At 48.5% G+C, this 15,035-nt stretch overlaps 2 protein-coding genes across 6 annotated transcripts in view; both read left to right on the top strand.

The window, feature by feature from the left end:
- The first annotated feature begins 1,928 nt into the window (after nucleotides 1-1,928).
- On the top strand, nucleotides 1,929-12,124 carry NHLH1 (nescient helix-loop-helix 1). Of its 5 annotated transcripts, none has more exons than XM_043963771.1 (2): nucleotides 1,929-2,053; nucleotides 10,003-12,124. In XM_043963771.1, the coding sequence occupies exon 2, from the start codon at nucleotides 10,152-10,154 to the stop codon at nucleotides 10,551-10,553; it is 402 nt and encodes a 133-aa protein (XP_043819706.1). In that variant the 5' UTR covers nucleotides 1,929-2,053; nucleotides 10,003-10,151; the 3' UTR covers nucleotides 10,554-12,124. The 5 variants fall into 5 exon arrangements, with proteins under 5 accessions (XP_043819706.1, XP_043819705.1, XP_043819704.1 ...); XM_043963770.1 differs by having other exon boundaries at nucleotides 1,959-2,049; XM_043963769.1 differs by lacking the exon at nucleotides 1,929-2,053 and adding an exon at nucleotides 7,258-7,371 and having other exon boundaries at nucleotides 10,003-12,108.
- The window catches only part of VANGL2 (VANGL planar cell polarity protein 2), an 82,166-nt gene continuing 74,467 nt past the window's right edge, over nucleotides 7,337-15,035 (top strand). Inside the window, exon 1 of the mRNA XM_043963764.1 lies at nucleotides 7,337-7,437. Within this exon, the coding sequence (XP_043819699.1) occupies nucleotides 7,337-7,437 (101 nt within the window). The remainder of the gene's footprint in view (nucleotides 7,438-15,035) is intronic.

Raw genomic sequence — 15,035 nt, 5'->3', positions numbered from 1 at the left:
GAAAATATTGGGTATCCTGCTGCTTCTCCCCCACCCCTTCCCCAGCTTTGTGCTGAGAAAGCTGTGTGCTGGCGGGAGATGCACACAGCTGCCTCCATCATCTGGGCCAGTTCTGCGCCTCCCTTGGCCAACAGGTCTCCCAGTGGATGGAGCAATAAGCTCTCTCATCCTGCTGGCAGCCTCAGGGAGCAGGGGAGCAGTGGGGTGCCAGCAAAGGGGGTTGGGCCCTCAATGGAGAGGACGAGTTTCATTCACACCTTGGTGGGAGGGGGCATGGACACTAAAATAATCCTCTAAAACCTCACCTCTACTTTCAGCCTTCCCAGATCTTTCTCCCAGTTCTACCTCTGATTAAAAAAGAAAAGTGGATCTTTTTTCATCTCAGTCCTAGTCCTTATACCATTCCCTCCCCCTCCAAAAGAGCTCTGGCTGGTAGGAATGAGGTGTCCTCTTGTCCAGCTCTTTGGATGGACAAAATATGGACAGATTAGGAAAGAGGTGGGCAGATAGACTTCCGGGGAAGGGAGATCACTCCTTTATTCTGGAGTCTTCCAATGTCTAATCTCCCTCATTCTTGTTGCCATTCCCTTTATGACCTGCTGAGGGCAGCTCCTTTTTCCACCAAAGAAATGGGCTGGATGATTCTATTTACCAACTCGAACCCCCAGACAAATTTGGGCCCATCCACTCAGGTGAAGTCCCCCTTTCTCCCACTCCAGTTTACCGATCTAGCTCTTACTTTTTTGTTTTGTTTTGTTTTTTGGTGAGGCAATTGAGGTTAAGTGATTTGCCCAGGGTTACACAGCTAGTAAATGTCTAGTGTCTGAGGCCAGATTTGAACTATCTAGCTCTTATTCTCCACATCTCTCCCACATCTAGGTAATATGAATTTTCGAGCCTAAAAAAGAAGTCCAGTGACCCCCATCCCCAAACTCTAAGGGGAGGTATTTTCAGTTGGAGAAGCATTATTTCAGTAGCTCCCCAAACTGTCTCCACCCTACTCCATGGCAACCTTGATCTGGTGTTTTAGATTAACTGGAACTAGAACTCTTTGAGATAATTTAATCCAGCCTTGTTATTTTTACAAATGAGGGAACTGAGGCCTGGAGAGATGAAGTGATTTTTTTTAAGTGACAGCATTAAAACCCAGGACTTTGGGCATCCAGATTCAAAGCTTTTTTCCACGGTGTCAGAACCGCATCTCATTTAGCATGTCAAATAGATCACTTTGGTCTGTCACAGCTAATGCAGGCAAGGAAGGCTTTCTGATCAGAACTCACATTTCTATATAGCACTTTAAGCTTTACAAAGTGCTTTCCTTACAACTTCCCAGTGAGATGGGTAATTGTCAGTATTACTGTTCCCATTTTACACATGAGGAAACTAAGACCCTGAAAAGTTGTGAATTCCTCATCCTCATTATTGCACAGCTGGCTAAGTGTCCACTGTGGGATCAGAACCCAGATCTCTTGATTCTAGTTCCAGCACTTTCTGGCTACTTCAGAGGAAGCAGCAGAGACAGTTCACTGAACTAGGTTTAGTAAACATACCTCCTCTGTGTGCATGGCTTATCCCTGAAACTTTTCTGGACTGGGAGGAAGGTATCTCATGTGACAAAGCTTAGTTGGGGCTTAGGTTCCTGTCGGGGCTACCATTGTTCTCTGACCCAGCATCAAAGAGGTGGAGAGGACAAGGAGGAAAGCAGAATAGAACAAGAAACTCAGGTAAGGAATTTTGTTGTGATTCGTCATGGGAGGTCTTGAGAAGCCACCCATTGTTCCTGCTTTCCAGCCAAGGTCAGAAGTGGGACGGAATCATACATCTTGTGCTTGGGTCCCACATCCCTGCCCAATCCTGGCTCTGAATGAAACCCTGCTTAGCTCCAGGATCAGAAATCATTTCCTTAACTTCCCAGCTGAGGAGTGACAGAACTCCCATAGCCGTCCTGTGAACTCTAACCCAGTGAGAAGAAGGAGCCAAAGGATAGCGGTTTGAGGAAGCCCCCCCAAGAGGCTCCCAGAGAAGCAGTTCCATTGAGATGATGCAACTGTAAGTGAGTGTTACCTAGCCCCTGGCTCAGGCAGGCTGGGAGGTAAACAGGAGCTCAGGGACTAGGGGCTATAGACTCAAGGGTCCTTCAGTCTACCCCCTGAACTCACCCTGTTCTGTCCTTGCTCATTTGCTTTGCTGGCTCTGCCAAGCTATGTCCTCCTACCCACTTTGTTCTGCTTTCTCCCTCGAAATCCATTGTCCCCAGAACAGATCTTGGGTTCAGGATGCAGCAAGTGCCTGTGATTAGGAGGCTTGTAGAATGAGAGGAAATTGTTAGGAGGGGAACACTGAGGGAGAAACTGAGGAAGAGAGGAGAAATAGATGAGGGAAACTGAGGAACTGAGAGGGGTCAAACTAAAGAAGAGAGGAGAAAATGAAAGTGGGAAACTAAAGAGGAGCAGGGTAGAGACAGGAGAAGAGTCCTTAAGTGCTAGGAGAGAAGGGCCTGGAGGGGAGAGGGGCCAGGCGTGGCCATGAGGAGAGCAGGCACAGAGCTGCTGGTGACAGATGGATGGACACAAAGACGGGGACTGTGGGGAAGACAGATGGATGGGGGAGGGAAGAAGATGGGGGTGGGGTAGAGGGGGGGTTGGAGTCCATAATGAGATTGGAGCTGGGCTCCGAATTAGGGGGAGGGAGGTGAGTGGGGGGTTGCCTGGAGAGACAAAGGCAGCAAGGTGGTGGTGGTGGTGGGGAGGCAGGGCCATGGGTTAGGGAGGGCTTGGGGGCTGAGCAATGAAAAGGGCTAGGGTAGGGGGGGTAACTCTGGGCCCCGCTGGCGGCAGAGGGAGTGACAGATTGTGTGGTTAGTGTGAGTGGAGACCCGCTGTCACCTCTCAGAGACGTGGAGATAGAGAGACATGCAGAAAGAGATCGAGAGAGAGAAGGATGAAGAGGAAGAGCAGAGAGAGAGAGACTGAAAGATGGGCCAAGACAGATAGAGAAACAGGGATGAATAGAGACAGAGACAAAGATGGAAAGAGAGCCATGACCTGCTGTCACCTTCCAGAGACACAACTGCCCCGGGCTCCTCTTGCCTTCTACCCCCATGGCCAGCCCCCTTTGCCTCCTTCCTTCCTCTTCTTGTAAAATAGCAGTCTAGCCAGCCAGCTTCTGGGCAGGGTCAGGCAGTGTGGAATATCGAGGGTTAACTCCGTCTGCTCTCCCTGCCAGCCGCAGGCCCGGCTGGGTCCCCAGGGCTCCCCACATATGTCACACCCTCTCCTGCCAAACCCAATGCTTCCCAGCTCCTTCAGGCCACCCCTCCCCCACCCCGCCCAGAGGCCTGGGCTCCTGCTCCACCCTCCCCCCCCCCCCCCCCCCCGCCCACACACCTCTGCACCCAATAACTTCTTTCCCTCTTTTTATCCCTCCTTTCAAGGTTCTTGTGAAGCTAAAATGAGGTAATGAGTGTGAAAGTGCATTGGAAAGGGAACAGTCTATACAGATGCAAAGAAGAAATAACAATGATGATCACCTATGATATCAACAATCGTTTCCCCACCTGGATCCCAGCCTTACAACTACAGGTCACACCTCTATGCCCACCCTATAGATCCTGGCACTGTCCTTCCACCAACTACCTCTAAGAGTTCTTCCCTATAAGAAGTGGGGCTGGAGGGTAGCAGACATTGCATGTTGACCTCAGATTTAGCCAGGGCCCTGAACATCCTCCCCCCCCTTCCCCTCCCCCTGCCCTTCCCCAAGCCTGCCAGGTAGGGTTAGGAACCCAGAATTCCGACTCAGCTCCTAGCCACCAGTGTGAACTGTCCAGGGTGATTGTGGTTACTGCCTGGTGTCCCTGAGATGTTAGCAGGGTGGGGAGGGGGTGTTTCGAGGCAACAAATGAGTGATGGGAAGTGAAGCACCCAGTGTTGGGTGGGGCCTCGGGGTCCTTGTCCAGAGCCAGGGAGACAGCTGAAAGGTGAGAGAGACCCCAGGTTTCACATGTATGCCTTTGGCTGCCTTCTTCCTTTGGGCCTGTTTAGGCATAATTTGATCTGGATTCCTAGGATGAGAGAGCTGGAAGGAGCTTTGGAGGTCATGTCATCCAGGCCCTTATTTTAAAGATGAGTAAACTAAGGCCTAGAGAGGAGGCATGCCCAGGACCAATGCATAAGGTAGAGTAGTAGAGCCAGTATTTAAACCCAGGCCCTGTAACTCTACCCAGTGCTCCTTCCACCATACCCCATTCACTTCAGAAGATCATAAGACTTTACTGATGGAGAAACTGAGATCCAGGGGAGAAGTAGTATCCCCGAGGTCAAGAAGAGACAGGCTAGACATGGAGTCAGAGGGTCTGGGTTTGAATTCTAGCTCTGATGCTTATTACCTGTGTGATGTTGGGCAGGTCACCTGGCCTTTCTGACACAGGGTTTCTTCATTTTTTTTTTTAGTGAGGCAATTTGGGTTAAGTGACTTGCCCAGGGTCACACAGCTAGTAAATGTTAAGTGTCTGAGGCCGGATTTGAACTCAGGTACTCCTGACTCCAGGGCCCATGCTCTATCCACTGTGCCACCTAGCTGCCCCGGCTTTCTTCATTTTTTAAAAAAGAGGGACTTGGAATAGATGACCTCTACAATCCTTATCCAGTCATATGAACTCCTTCTATTGAATTTATAATGAACTTTATTTCTTATGGTTTAAAGATCTCCCCTGTGTCTCTTTTTCCCTTGTTGTGTCACCCTCTGATAGCTCTTCATTTCTCCATTTTGTTGATCATCACTAGGACTTTCCTTAGATGTGTTTGTGATTCTGTCTCCCTAATATGTCTCCTCTTCCCCAGAACCATGTCTAGTCATAACTCTTAATCTCCCCATCTCTGTGTATCTCAGTGCCTTGGTAGCCATTCTGTGCTCATATGTACATCTCTCCCTTTATATCCTGTGTCTCACTTCTTGGTGACTCCTCCATGTCACTGTCTCCCCATTTCCCTTGTTTCTCCTGCATCTGTCTCCCCATCTTTCCACTTTTCTGTATCTTCCTCAAGGCCTCTGTCTCCCTGATACTTTCTCTGCATGTCTCTTTCAAGTCTCTGTGTCTTCTTGCATCTTGGGAGTATGTTTGGGGTGGGGGGAGGAGTGCTGTTATTGCTGGGGGCTCATTAGGTGGAGATTGGTTTTTAATCAGCGCCATGGCAATGATGATGCAAGAACTGAGCTGCCACCTGATCCCCTGCCCCCCTCCCTCTTCTCCCCCCTCTCTGAGCCTCTTCTCCCCTCCAGCTCAGCCCATCTGCTGGGGCCTGGGCACCTGTCTGGGCCTGCCCAGGTGGGAGCTGGCACTGCCCAACTGGGGGTAGAGAGGGAGGAAGTCTGTGGAAGAAAGACCAGGGAACACCTCTAGTAAACCGAACTGATATATAGTCTACCTCTACCCTCAACCTGGAGAGAATCCAGAAAGGCTGATTAGAGAGTGGGAAGCCAGCCCTTGAGTTTAGTTTAGGAAGAAGGGTTTCAGGATTTTGATGTTGGCCCCCTTCACTGTGTCCTTCCACACCTTCCCCAAGTAAGCCAGTGGGGAAATTGAGTCCTAGCTTTTCAGAGCCCATCTCTTTTTCCCAACTAGACACCACCCAATTTACCAACCTCACACACTAGGCTTTCTAGGCACCTTTGCTCCTAGACTGGTCTGGCCTGTACTGTTCCTCATATGCCCCTGACTGCTCCCCACTTCTCCCCTCTCCCCAACCCCCAGCAACCTGTTGAATGTGGCCACTGTCCAAGGACCAGACACAATGTATACAGGTCATTATGGTTGGTTAGTGGGTAAGGAGTGAGAAAGAAGTATGGAGGGTGGGGTCAAGGTCTTCGATGTCCTCCCTACCCTTGGTTTTCTATGAATGTTCAAGAAATGTTCATTGGGAAAGACATTTGAAAGCTGAGCTGGGTGTGGCCACTCTCAACTCTGATCCTGGAGGTCCCTCTATCCTAGGCTCTGCTGGGATACCCCATAACTATCTACCCCAGGACTAAGCGTGGGACCCAAGCTTCGTACTCACTTGGATATAATGAATTTGTATTTGCATGTAGTTTTGCATCTTGTTTTCATATGACTCGAATGTCCCAAAACAGGCATTCCCCCGACCCCAGCTCTGCCCCTTTCCCCTAGTGTTACCCCTGTCCCTCTAGTTCAAAGTCCCCCCAGAACCTGCCCCTTTTCCAAAGTGTGTTCCCCAGCCTTTGTCCCTCCAGTCCTCATACCTTTGTCTTAGAGTGGTCCCTTACCCCCTAATGGGATGAGTTGATCTTCCCAGCTTAGAAAAACTGCCTAGGCTCAGGGTGGGGTGAGTGGGCTTCTGCTCCTGCCCTTTCCTTGCTGGTAGAGGTAAGAGGTGGAGTTGTGATATACTGGAAGCAATAACCACTAACAGACAGAGATTAGAGTGGGCTGAATGCTAGATTGGCAAGGGGTCAAGGTCCTGGGGGAGGGAAGAGAAGAGGAGAATAGAAAAATCCTGGGTCCCCTTCCAGGGTTCATTAGGGATCACGTCCAGTATGTTCAAGGCTCTGTTCCCACAACTGTACCATTGGGGCGCCTCCGTCCGTCAGAGGGGAGAGAGCAGGAGCAATGTCCAAAGAAGAATGCCCAAAGTCAGAAGAATGCCCACAGACAAGGTTGGCAAGCCAATATCCTGAACTCATAGGGGGACCCTGATTGAATCCCCACGCCATAGTTCCTGGGGTGTTTCTGCCCTCTCCCACCTCTGGTGTGGGAAAGAAAAAGGGTTCATCTGCGATCTTGCCCCTGGATCTCCCTTTAGCCCTCACTGCCTCCCCTGCCTGCCCCCCCCCATCTCACCCTTTTCCTATCTCTCCATTTCTTCCTTATGAAATATGCATGGAGAACAGATGTCCCCCGCTCCCCACTCCCGCCCCACCCCCCTCAGGGCCAGCCCCCTCCTTCAGTTCCCCGGGGGGCTCAGTGGACTCTCCACCAATGGCAGACTGGTCTAGCTAGTTAATATTGATAATCTGGGTCCTGGGCTGGCCAATGGGAGGCTAGGGGTGTTCTGTGCATCTCCATATATATACATAGGGCGGGCAGCCCAGGTGTGTATGTATGTGTGTGTGTATGAGTGCGTGTGTGCATAGGAGTGGGTGTGTGAGCTGGTGTGTGGTTGTTAGATTGGGCTGAGTTCCTCTCCTCTTCCCTTACTTTTGTCCCCCTCCCCTCCTCCCCGATATGTATGCCATTCTTGTCTGCCTTGGTGCCCAGAGGGCACTCCCACACCATCCCCAAGCTCCCTAGGAGCTGGATGCAAACTTTACTGGGCACAGACGGATGAGCACGGATCTGCCAGAGGAGCCAGGGGCCAGGTCAGCGCTGTCCCTCAGGGGCCCCCTGCCTGGCTGGCCAGCACTACCCCTTCCGTCAGGTCCTGTGTAGGTAAAGAGGGCAGTCCGTTGGGGGTGGAGGGAATATTACTCCCACTCTGTCTCAGTTCTCTTGAGGTGTCTCTGCAGCTCTTCTTTAAGAAGACACAACTCTTGTTTTTCATCTTTCTGTGTTTCTCCATTCCTCCGTCTTTGTCCTTGTTCCCTGGGTAGCTTGAGAGTTGAGCTCAGTGGAGTAGAGGCTACGGTCCTCCCATTCACCATTGCTCTCCCTTGATGCTCAGGGCTTGGAGCTAAAAAAGCAGGAACTGAGTTAGAGATGAGCACTTCTTGGGAACTGCTGCTGCCGGGACCCAAGTTAGAGCTGAGTCTGGGGGCTGGCTCTGGAGAAGGACTACTTGGATGGAACAGGAATAAGATTAGGACAGGGATGGAACACATAAGAAAATGGAATTAGAGAAGGGGAAGGAAGCATTTGGGAATGGCATAGAGGCAGATGGGGGCGGATGGGGGCAGATGGGGGCCCTGGGCAAGATTGGGACATGATGGAGAGGGGAAATGAGTTGGGATGGAGTAGTTTGGGAAGATAGCTGTGTTAACAGGTCAGTCTATATTCAGAGATCCCTGTGTGTGATTCCTTCTGCCCAGAGACAGCACACCCACACCTCTTCATCCCCTTAACCAGAGAGGGGCAGATGAAGGACTACCAGCAGGACATTTCCAGTGGATCTGGGAGAGAGTAGAAAAGATGGGCTATCTCTAGGTGCTCCTGCTCCAACCTGTCCTGGCATCAGGGACAGGTGACAGAGATGTAGCTGGACTTGGAGATCCTGATCCCTGTGAGGTTGTTTATGAACTCATGGGGATCAGGGATGGGAGTGGACGGTGGATGCCTGGTGAGGGCTGGTGCTGATTATAGGGGTGTCTATGTGTATCTTCCCCTTGGCTCTGTTCTTTCCCTGGTTACTGTAAAGTGTTTGGGTTCTGGAGTTTGAATTTCCACCTGCCCTACCCATCCAAATTGCACTGGGTTTCTTGCCTCTAGCACTCCTTCTACCTTTAGGAGTAAGTAGAAGTATTTTGCTAGGGGGTGGGGGGAGGGCAGGAAGAGAGGGAAGGGACAGGGAGAGGGCTCTTTGGCTCTTGGAGGGACTTTAACAATTGGAGTAACTTAGGAAAGGCTCTAAATTTATTTATCAAGCCTCTCCCCTCACTTCTTCCCTAGCCCTAGTCTAAACACAGAGCTTTCCACCAGCCTCTTGGCCACTTGACCTTGGGGAATCACCCTCATTGCCAAGTAAATTGGAAAACCTGGAGGGGGAGTAGTGTGGGGAAAGATGTGTGGGTGACTTTCCTAGAGAGAAGTGGGGACTTCTGGAGAAGTGGAGATGTGCGGCAATGAGATTGGATGGGAGTGTGGGTGGGTGGGTGCTCCTTGTAGGGGTGCTCAGCCTCAATAAGTCTGCAATTTCAATAGATCTACTTCATTCATTCCACAATTAAAAAAAAAAACCTTTATGCTCATTCACCCTTCCCCAACCTCACCTGTCTTCAACTCTGCAGGCCACAAGATATGGGGTCTGAGGAAGTGGCGTCTCTGTCTGTTGTAGTAAACTTTCCCCAACCCTCATATTACTTTGAGAGGGGAGACAGAATCATATGTATTCCTTCCCCAACCCATTCTTTTCCTTCTTTCGGTGCCCATCTTTCGTTGCCTTGCTGCTCTTACCTCTTCTCTGCTTTTTCTTCTCCTTAGTCTCTGGAATTGTTTTTAGACTCCTTGATCATAGATCAATTTCTTTTTCCATTTCTGATTTCTTTCCCCTAGGTCTTTCTGTTGTTCATTCTCTCTCTCTCTCTCTCTCTCTCTCTCTCTCTCTCTCTCTCTCTCTCTCTCTCTCTCTCTCACACACACACACACACACACACACACACACACACACACACACACACACACAGAGGGCATTACTTCCCTCTTCCCTATCTCGTTGAGGTAGCTACCCAGGGTAGGCTGGACTGAGGATTAGAAAAAAACAGTCCAGATACTGCCTTAGACACTAACTGTGTGACCCTGGGAAATTTACTTAACCTCTCAGTCTCAGTTTCCTCATCTATAAAATGGGGATATTAATATTGCAAGATGATTATAAAATTATAAAACACTTAGCCTTACCTGATATATAATAAGTGCTATAGAAATGCACCAGCCCTGGAGTCAGGAGGACATGAGTTCAAATCTGGCCTCAGACGCTTAACACTTACTAGGTGTGTGACCCTGGGCAAGTCACTTAACCCCAATTGCCTCACCAAAAAGAAAAGAAAGAAAGAAAGAAAGAAAGAAAGAAAGAAAGAAAGAAAGAAAGAAAGAAAGAAAGAAAGAAAGAAAGAAAGAAAGAAAGAAAGAAAGAAATGCTAGTTACCATCATCACCACCACCACCATCTGCCTCACAGGGTTGTTGTAGGGATCAAATTAGAAAGCATGAGACAACATTTTGCAAATCTAAAAGCACTATATAAATGTTTACTATTATTTATTATCTGAACCCTTTCAGGACCAATTTTCTCTTTCCACCTATACCATTCAGTGCTTTTCCCTTTTTTTTTTCTTCCAGGAACTTGGCTGTGCTGGGCCATGGAACTTTGAGGTACCTGTGTTCCACAGAGCTCCAAGAACCTAACATTCCCGGTCCCTCCTCGAGCTCCTTCCCCTCTAACCACCATCCAGCTGGAAAGCTCCTCCGGGGTGGGGGCACCCTGCATCATGATGCTTAACTCAGACCCCATGGAGCTGGACCTGCCTCCCACCCATTCAGAGACAGAGTCAGGTTTCAGTGACTGCGGGGGAGGTGTGGGTTCGGACAGAACAGGACCTGGAGGTACTGGGGGAGGCCAGGCCAGGGGTCCTGAGATGGGGGAGTCTGGTCGCAAGGACCTGCAGCATCTGAGCCGTGAGGAACGGCGGCGGAGGCGGCGGGCCACCGCCAAGTATCGCACTGCCCATGCCACTAGGGAACGGATCCGAGTGGAGGCCTTCAACCTAGCTTTTGCTGAGCTTCGCAAGCTGCTGCCCACCTTACCCCCTGACAAGAAGCTCTCCAAGATTGAAATCTTACGCCTGGCCATCTGCTATATTTCCTACCTGAACCATGTCCTAGATGTCTGAACTTTTTGGTCCCTTGTCTGGGGGAATCCTACCCTTGGGGTCCCTTTCTCTCCCACCTGAGAATACCTTGCTGCCCAACTCTCTTTCTCTCTCTCTCTCAATGTTGTTATGTCCACCCTAAACCATGATCTGGACTGTTAAGTCCCTGTACCACCCCCTTGCCTCCCCTTCCCCCCCCAGACTCATAAATGGGCACTTGTCCAGAGAGAGCAACGATTTAGCTCAGACCAGGGATAGAGGCTATTTTTACATGTTAACTGGTGGCAGTGGGTTGTGTATGGATATGTGTGTGTGTGTGTGTGTGTGTGTGAGAGAGAGAGAGAGAGAGAGAGAGAGAGAGAGAGAGAGAGAGAGAGAACAGGGCTGTCAGCCGGTGTGTGGCCTTTACCCTTTTCTTTAGGCTGTTCAAACCTGCTCTTTGTTTCTACCTAGCTTTTGGTCAAGCTGCTATGGTCCCTGCTCACATTTGAATTGTTAGAGATCTCGGAATTTAGTTCTGACCCCTGTCTTACCTACATATCCACCATCCCTTTTCAGCAAATCCTGTCTAGAGCTGGAGGGAATAAGTTGGACCAGGAAAGTAAAGAAGGCTGGAGTCAGGGTAAATGGGAGATTGCCTGGAGATTTCCTCAGATAAGAGACTGTATCATTTTTGTTATCTAGCTTACTCTTGATGCTTATCTCCTCCTAGTTGTATGCTTCACTTTTCTGGGTTATTTGGCTATTTTGACCCTGCTGCCTCCTTCCTCTCCAATTTTTTATGGCCCAGGCAAAGTATTATCTGGGGCTGTCCCAAAGGTCAGAGTAACCTAGGGCCTATCCAAAGCAGATCTAATACATCCTGAGGAAAACTAGCCAATGGGAAGGCTTTAGATAGCTACCTGCAAATGTCCCATCACCCCCATGGGGTGTATGAGTGTGTGTGTGTGCGTGTGTGTGAGTATGTGTGTGCAAATACAATGTCTAAGAGGGGCATGAGCTGAAGGGATCATTGGCTGGTATAGGGGTGTTTCCTCTCTTCTATTCCCCTACTACTGCCTCTTCTCTCCCTTCCCCCAAACTTTCACTACCACAAGGATATTTATTTATTTATGTTATTTATTTAATTTATTTATAAATGTTGCTATTTATTGCCGTGTTGTGCACTTTGGTTTTAGAGTGAGGGTCTGAAGCAGCTCTAGCTGGACATCTCTCTCTCTCTCTCTCTCTCTCTCTCTCTCTCTCTCTCTCTCTCTCTCTCTTTCCCTCCCCCCTCCTTCTCTCCCCTTTCTTCTTCTTTTCTCCAGTCTTGGCCTTTCTCTCACCACATCACCCTTTCCACTTTCCACTTTGTATAATTTCCCTGCTTTGCCCTCTCTCCAAAAAGAACTCAAAATTCTCCCTACATTCCTCCCAAGGATTTTGGACTGCTTCTTCATATCTCTCCCTTCCAAACTCCATCCAGCATCAAACTATGGGCTTGGGTCTTCTACTTTGAAACCCCCACAACCCCAAACAGCCCCTGTCCCATTGCCCTCTATCCTATGTGATTCCCTTAATGGCAGTTATGATTTTCACACAAAAAAAGAAAATTAAAGTGACCTCTTTCCCATTTCTACAATGTCTGTGCTTCATTCCTACCTGGGTCTGAAAGGCTAGGATACCAGTTTCTGTTCCTGGGGTGGGCAAAAAGGATATGTCCTTTGGGGTGGAATATCTATTATGGTGATGTGAGAATACAAGGAGAAATGAAGAAAGGGTAGACAAAGGCAAGCAGTTCAGAGAAACCCGCTATATACTGCTGCTTTTACAAAAGCTCCATCTCCTCAGACTTCCACTTCCTAAAGAGGCTAAGGTACTGAATGAATGGAGATTTTTTCCCTTTTTTACTTCTGGGGTTTTGTTCCCTCTCCTTTGCTATGGGAGAGAAAAAAGAACCCTAACTGAATATGTCTCAGTGGTTAGTCACCACCACAGTCAGTCATTTCTCTGGGAATGGGATGATAGGGTCCTTTACATTGTTCCCAGCTTGGGTTAGACCCTTAGAGTACTAGGTTCACTCTTAGATTCCCCAAGTCCAAGTGGAAGGATTGTGGTGAAGGACTGAGGATAAAATAGGGATAAGGCTGGGAAAAAAGCCAAAAACACCTGAGAGATTAGAGATAAATTTATTTAGTAGCATTAGTATTATTCATTTCTGGGTACCCCGATTTGAGAAGGAACATGGAAGTCCAGGCAATGGTAAGGAACTTGGAAACCAAATGACACGAAGAACAATCGAAAGAACTAGGAATTTTTAGTTTGGAGAAGAGAAGGCTTAGGAACCAGAGAATCACTATCTTCAAGGGTTTTTTGTGTGTTTTTTTAAAGGGCTGTCACATGGAAGAGAGATTACTCTTATTATGTGCTTCTCTGTGGGGAAAATTAGGATCAACAGGTAGAAATCACAATAAGGCACTGACCTTGGGAAACCAATTTACCCCCTCTGTGCCTCAGTTTCCTCATCTGTAAAATGATAGGTTGAACTAGATGACTATTAAGGTTCCTCCTAGCTTTCTCTATATATAAGCCTATCAGTTCAATAGAAGAAATAACTTTCTAACCATTAGAACTGCTTAATAGGGGCAGCTAGGTGGCGAAGTGGGTAGAGCACCGGCCCTGAAGTCAGGAGTACCTGAGTTCAAATACGGCCTCAGACACCTAACATGTACTAGCTGTGTGACCCTGAGCAAGTCACTTAACCCCAATTGCCTCACTAAAAACAAACAAACAAACAAAAAGAACTGCTTAATAATGGAGTAGGCTGCCTTGGGATACAGTGAATGAATTCCCTGCCAGTTGAAAAGTATAAGAGCTTTAAATGAATATCCATAGAGGAGGTTCCTGCATTTTGTGGTTGGTTGGATTCTAAGGTTTTATTTTTTTATGGTCCAAGACAAAGCTGAAGTCAAGTTGGAGAGATGTGGATGGTGGTGGATGGTGGTGGTGGTTGTGGTTGAGGGATAGGGGGTAGACATGAACATCTTTAGGGCCCATGAAGGGTCTGTTTTCTATCTCATAAAGGACAGAGTGAAAGCCTCCACAAGAGATACTTGGATTGGATGTAAGAAAGAACTTCCAGATGGGGAAGGTTTGAAATACTGGGACAGAAGAAAGTGAAATAAATGAAGAATCACTTCTTAAAAAGGCAATACTTGGGCTGGGTGTCACAGAGACAATGGATGAACTGAAACAACGGAGGATCATTGAATGTTAGTGCAGGAAGAGACCTTATTGATATATTGGGGGGGGGGCGGGGCAGTGAGAGTTAAGTGACTTGCCCAGGGTCACACAGCTAGTGTCAAGTGTCAGAGGTCATATTTGAACTCATGTCCTCCTGAATCCAGGGCCAGTGCTTTATCCACTGCGCCATCTAGCTGTCCCCTGATCATCTTAACCAGAAATGAGCTGGAGCCAGATCCAATCCAGAGTCTACCTAATTATTACATTTTTAGTGTGAGCATTTATACCTCAGAAGTCAGCAAACCATACATATTGGGGCCTGACTTATTGTTTTGTTGATTGCCTAGGTTTAGGGAATTGTGAATAATGCAGATTAAACTTAAAAATATATCATTTGTACATTGCCCTCCTACCTACTATTTTCCAGCCCCTAAAGCTGGTGATTAAACATTTACCAGTATACTCTGATCTGAACCCAACCCTAACCCTCCATCGAACAGATAAATAAATAGGCTCAGAGAAATGAAGAGATGTACTCAAGGTCACACAAGGACTAGAACTCAATTTTTCTGACTTTGAGTACTATGCTCTTTTTCCTACTCTATGCTCTGGCAGCTTAGGAGTAATAACTGCTCACATTTAAAATAGCAGCAGCATGTTTCCTCACACTATAGGCATTGTTATCCCCAGTTCATGGATGAGGAAACTGAGGCTTAGGGACATTAAGCAATTTGCTCAAGGTCACACCGTTGGTAAAAAGTGTCCAATGGTCTTTCCACTAAATCATGCAGCTCTTTATTCAGTGATGTTTCTCCTCTCCCTTACCTCTTTACACCCCAGGCTGGGGTGCTGAAGGGGTTACTGGACTCCTCCCCTTGGGGCTCCCCCAGGACCAGGGGCAGTGGGAAGGGGGGCTGAGCTGCAGCTGTTCTCCCTTTCGCTCCAAATTTCTTTGGATAATCAATTGGCTTCGGCTGCCGCTCTGCTCAGCAGGATGGGAGGAGGAGGAGGAGGAGGAAGAAGAGGAAGAGGAGGAGGAGATAGAGGAAGAGGAGGAGGAGGAGGACCAGCAGAAGCAGGAACAAGGGGAAGAAGAAAGGGACAAAGTGTGATGGGGAGAAGGAGGTCGGGGGTTATGGATACAGGAAACCCCAAGGCTAGAGAGAGGAAGCCAGGGTTTGAAGGCTGTGGAGATGGGGGAAGTGAGGAAATAGGGGAGATACAGGAGTTAGGAAAGAGGTGCTGAGGGATGTGGGCTAGGAAAAGTTGTGGGGACAGAGA

This window comes from Dromiciops gliroides, chromosome 4 (assembly GCF_019393635.1).
Source record: "Dromiciops gliroides isolate mDroGli1 chromosome 4, mDroGli1.pri, whole genome shotgun sequence".
In the NCBI taxonomy this organism is placed as follows: domain Eukaryota; kingdom Metazoa; phylum Chordata; class Mammalia; order Microbiotheria; family Microbiotheriidae; genus Dromiciops; species Dromiciops gliroides.
This window is presented reverse-complemented; position numbering and strand designations above follow the sequence as displayed.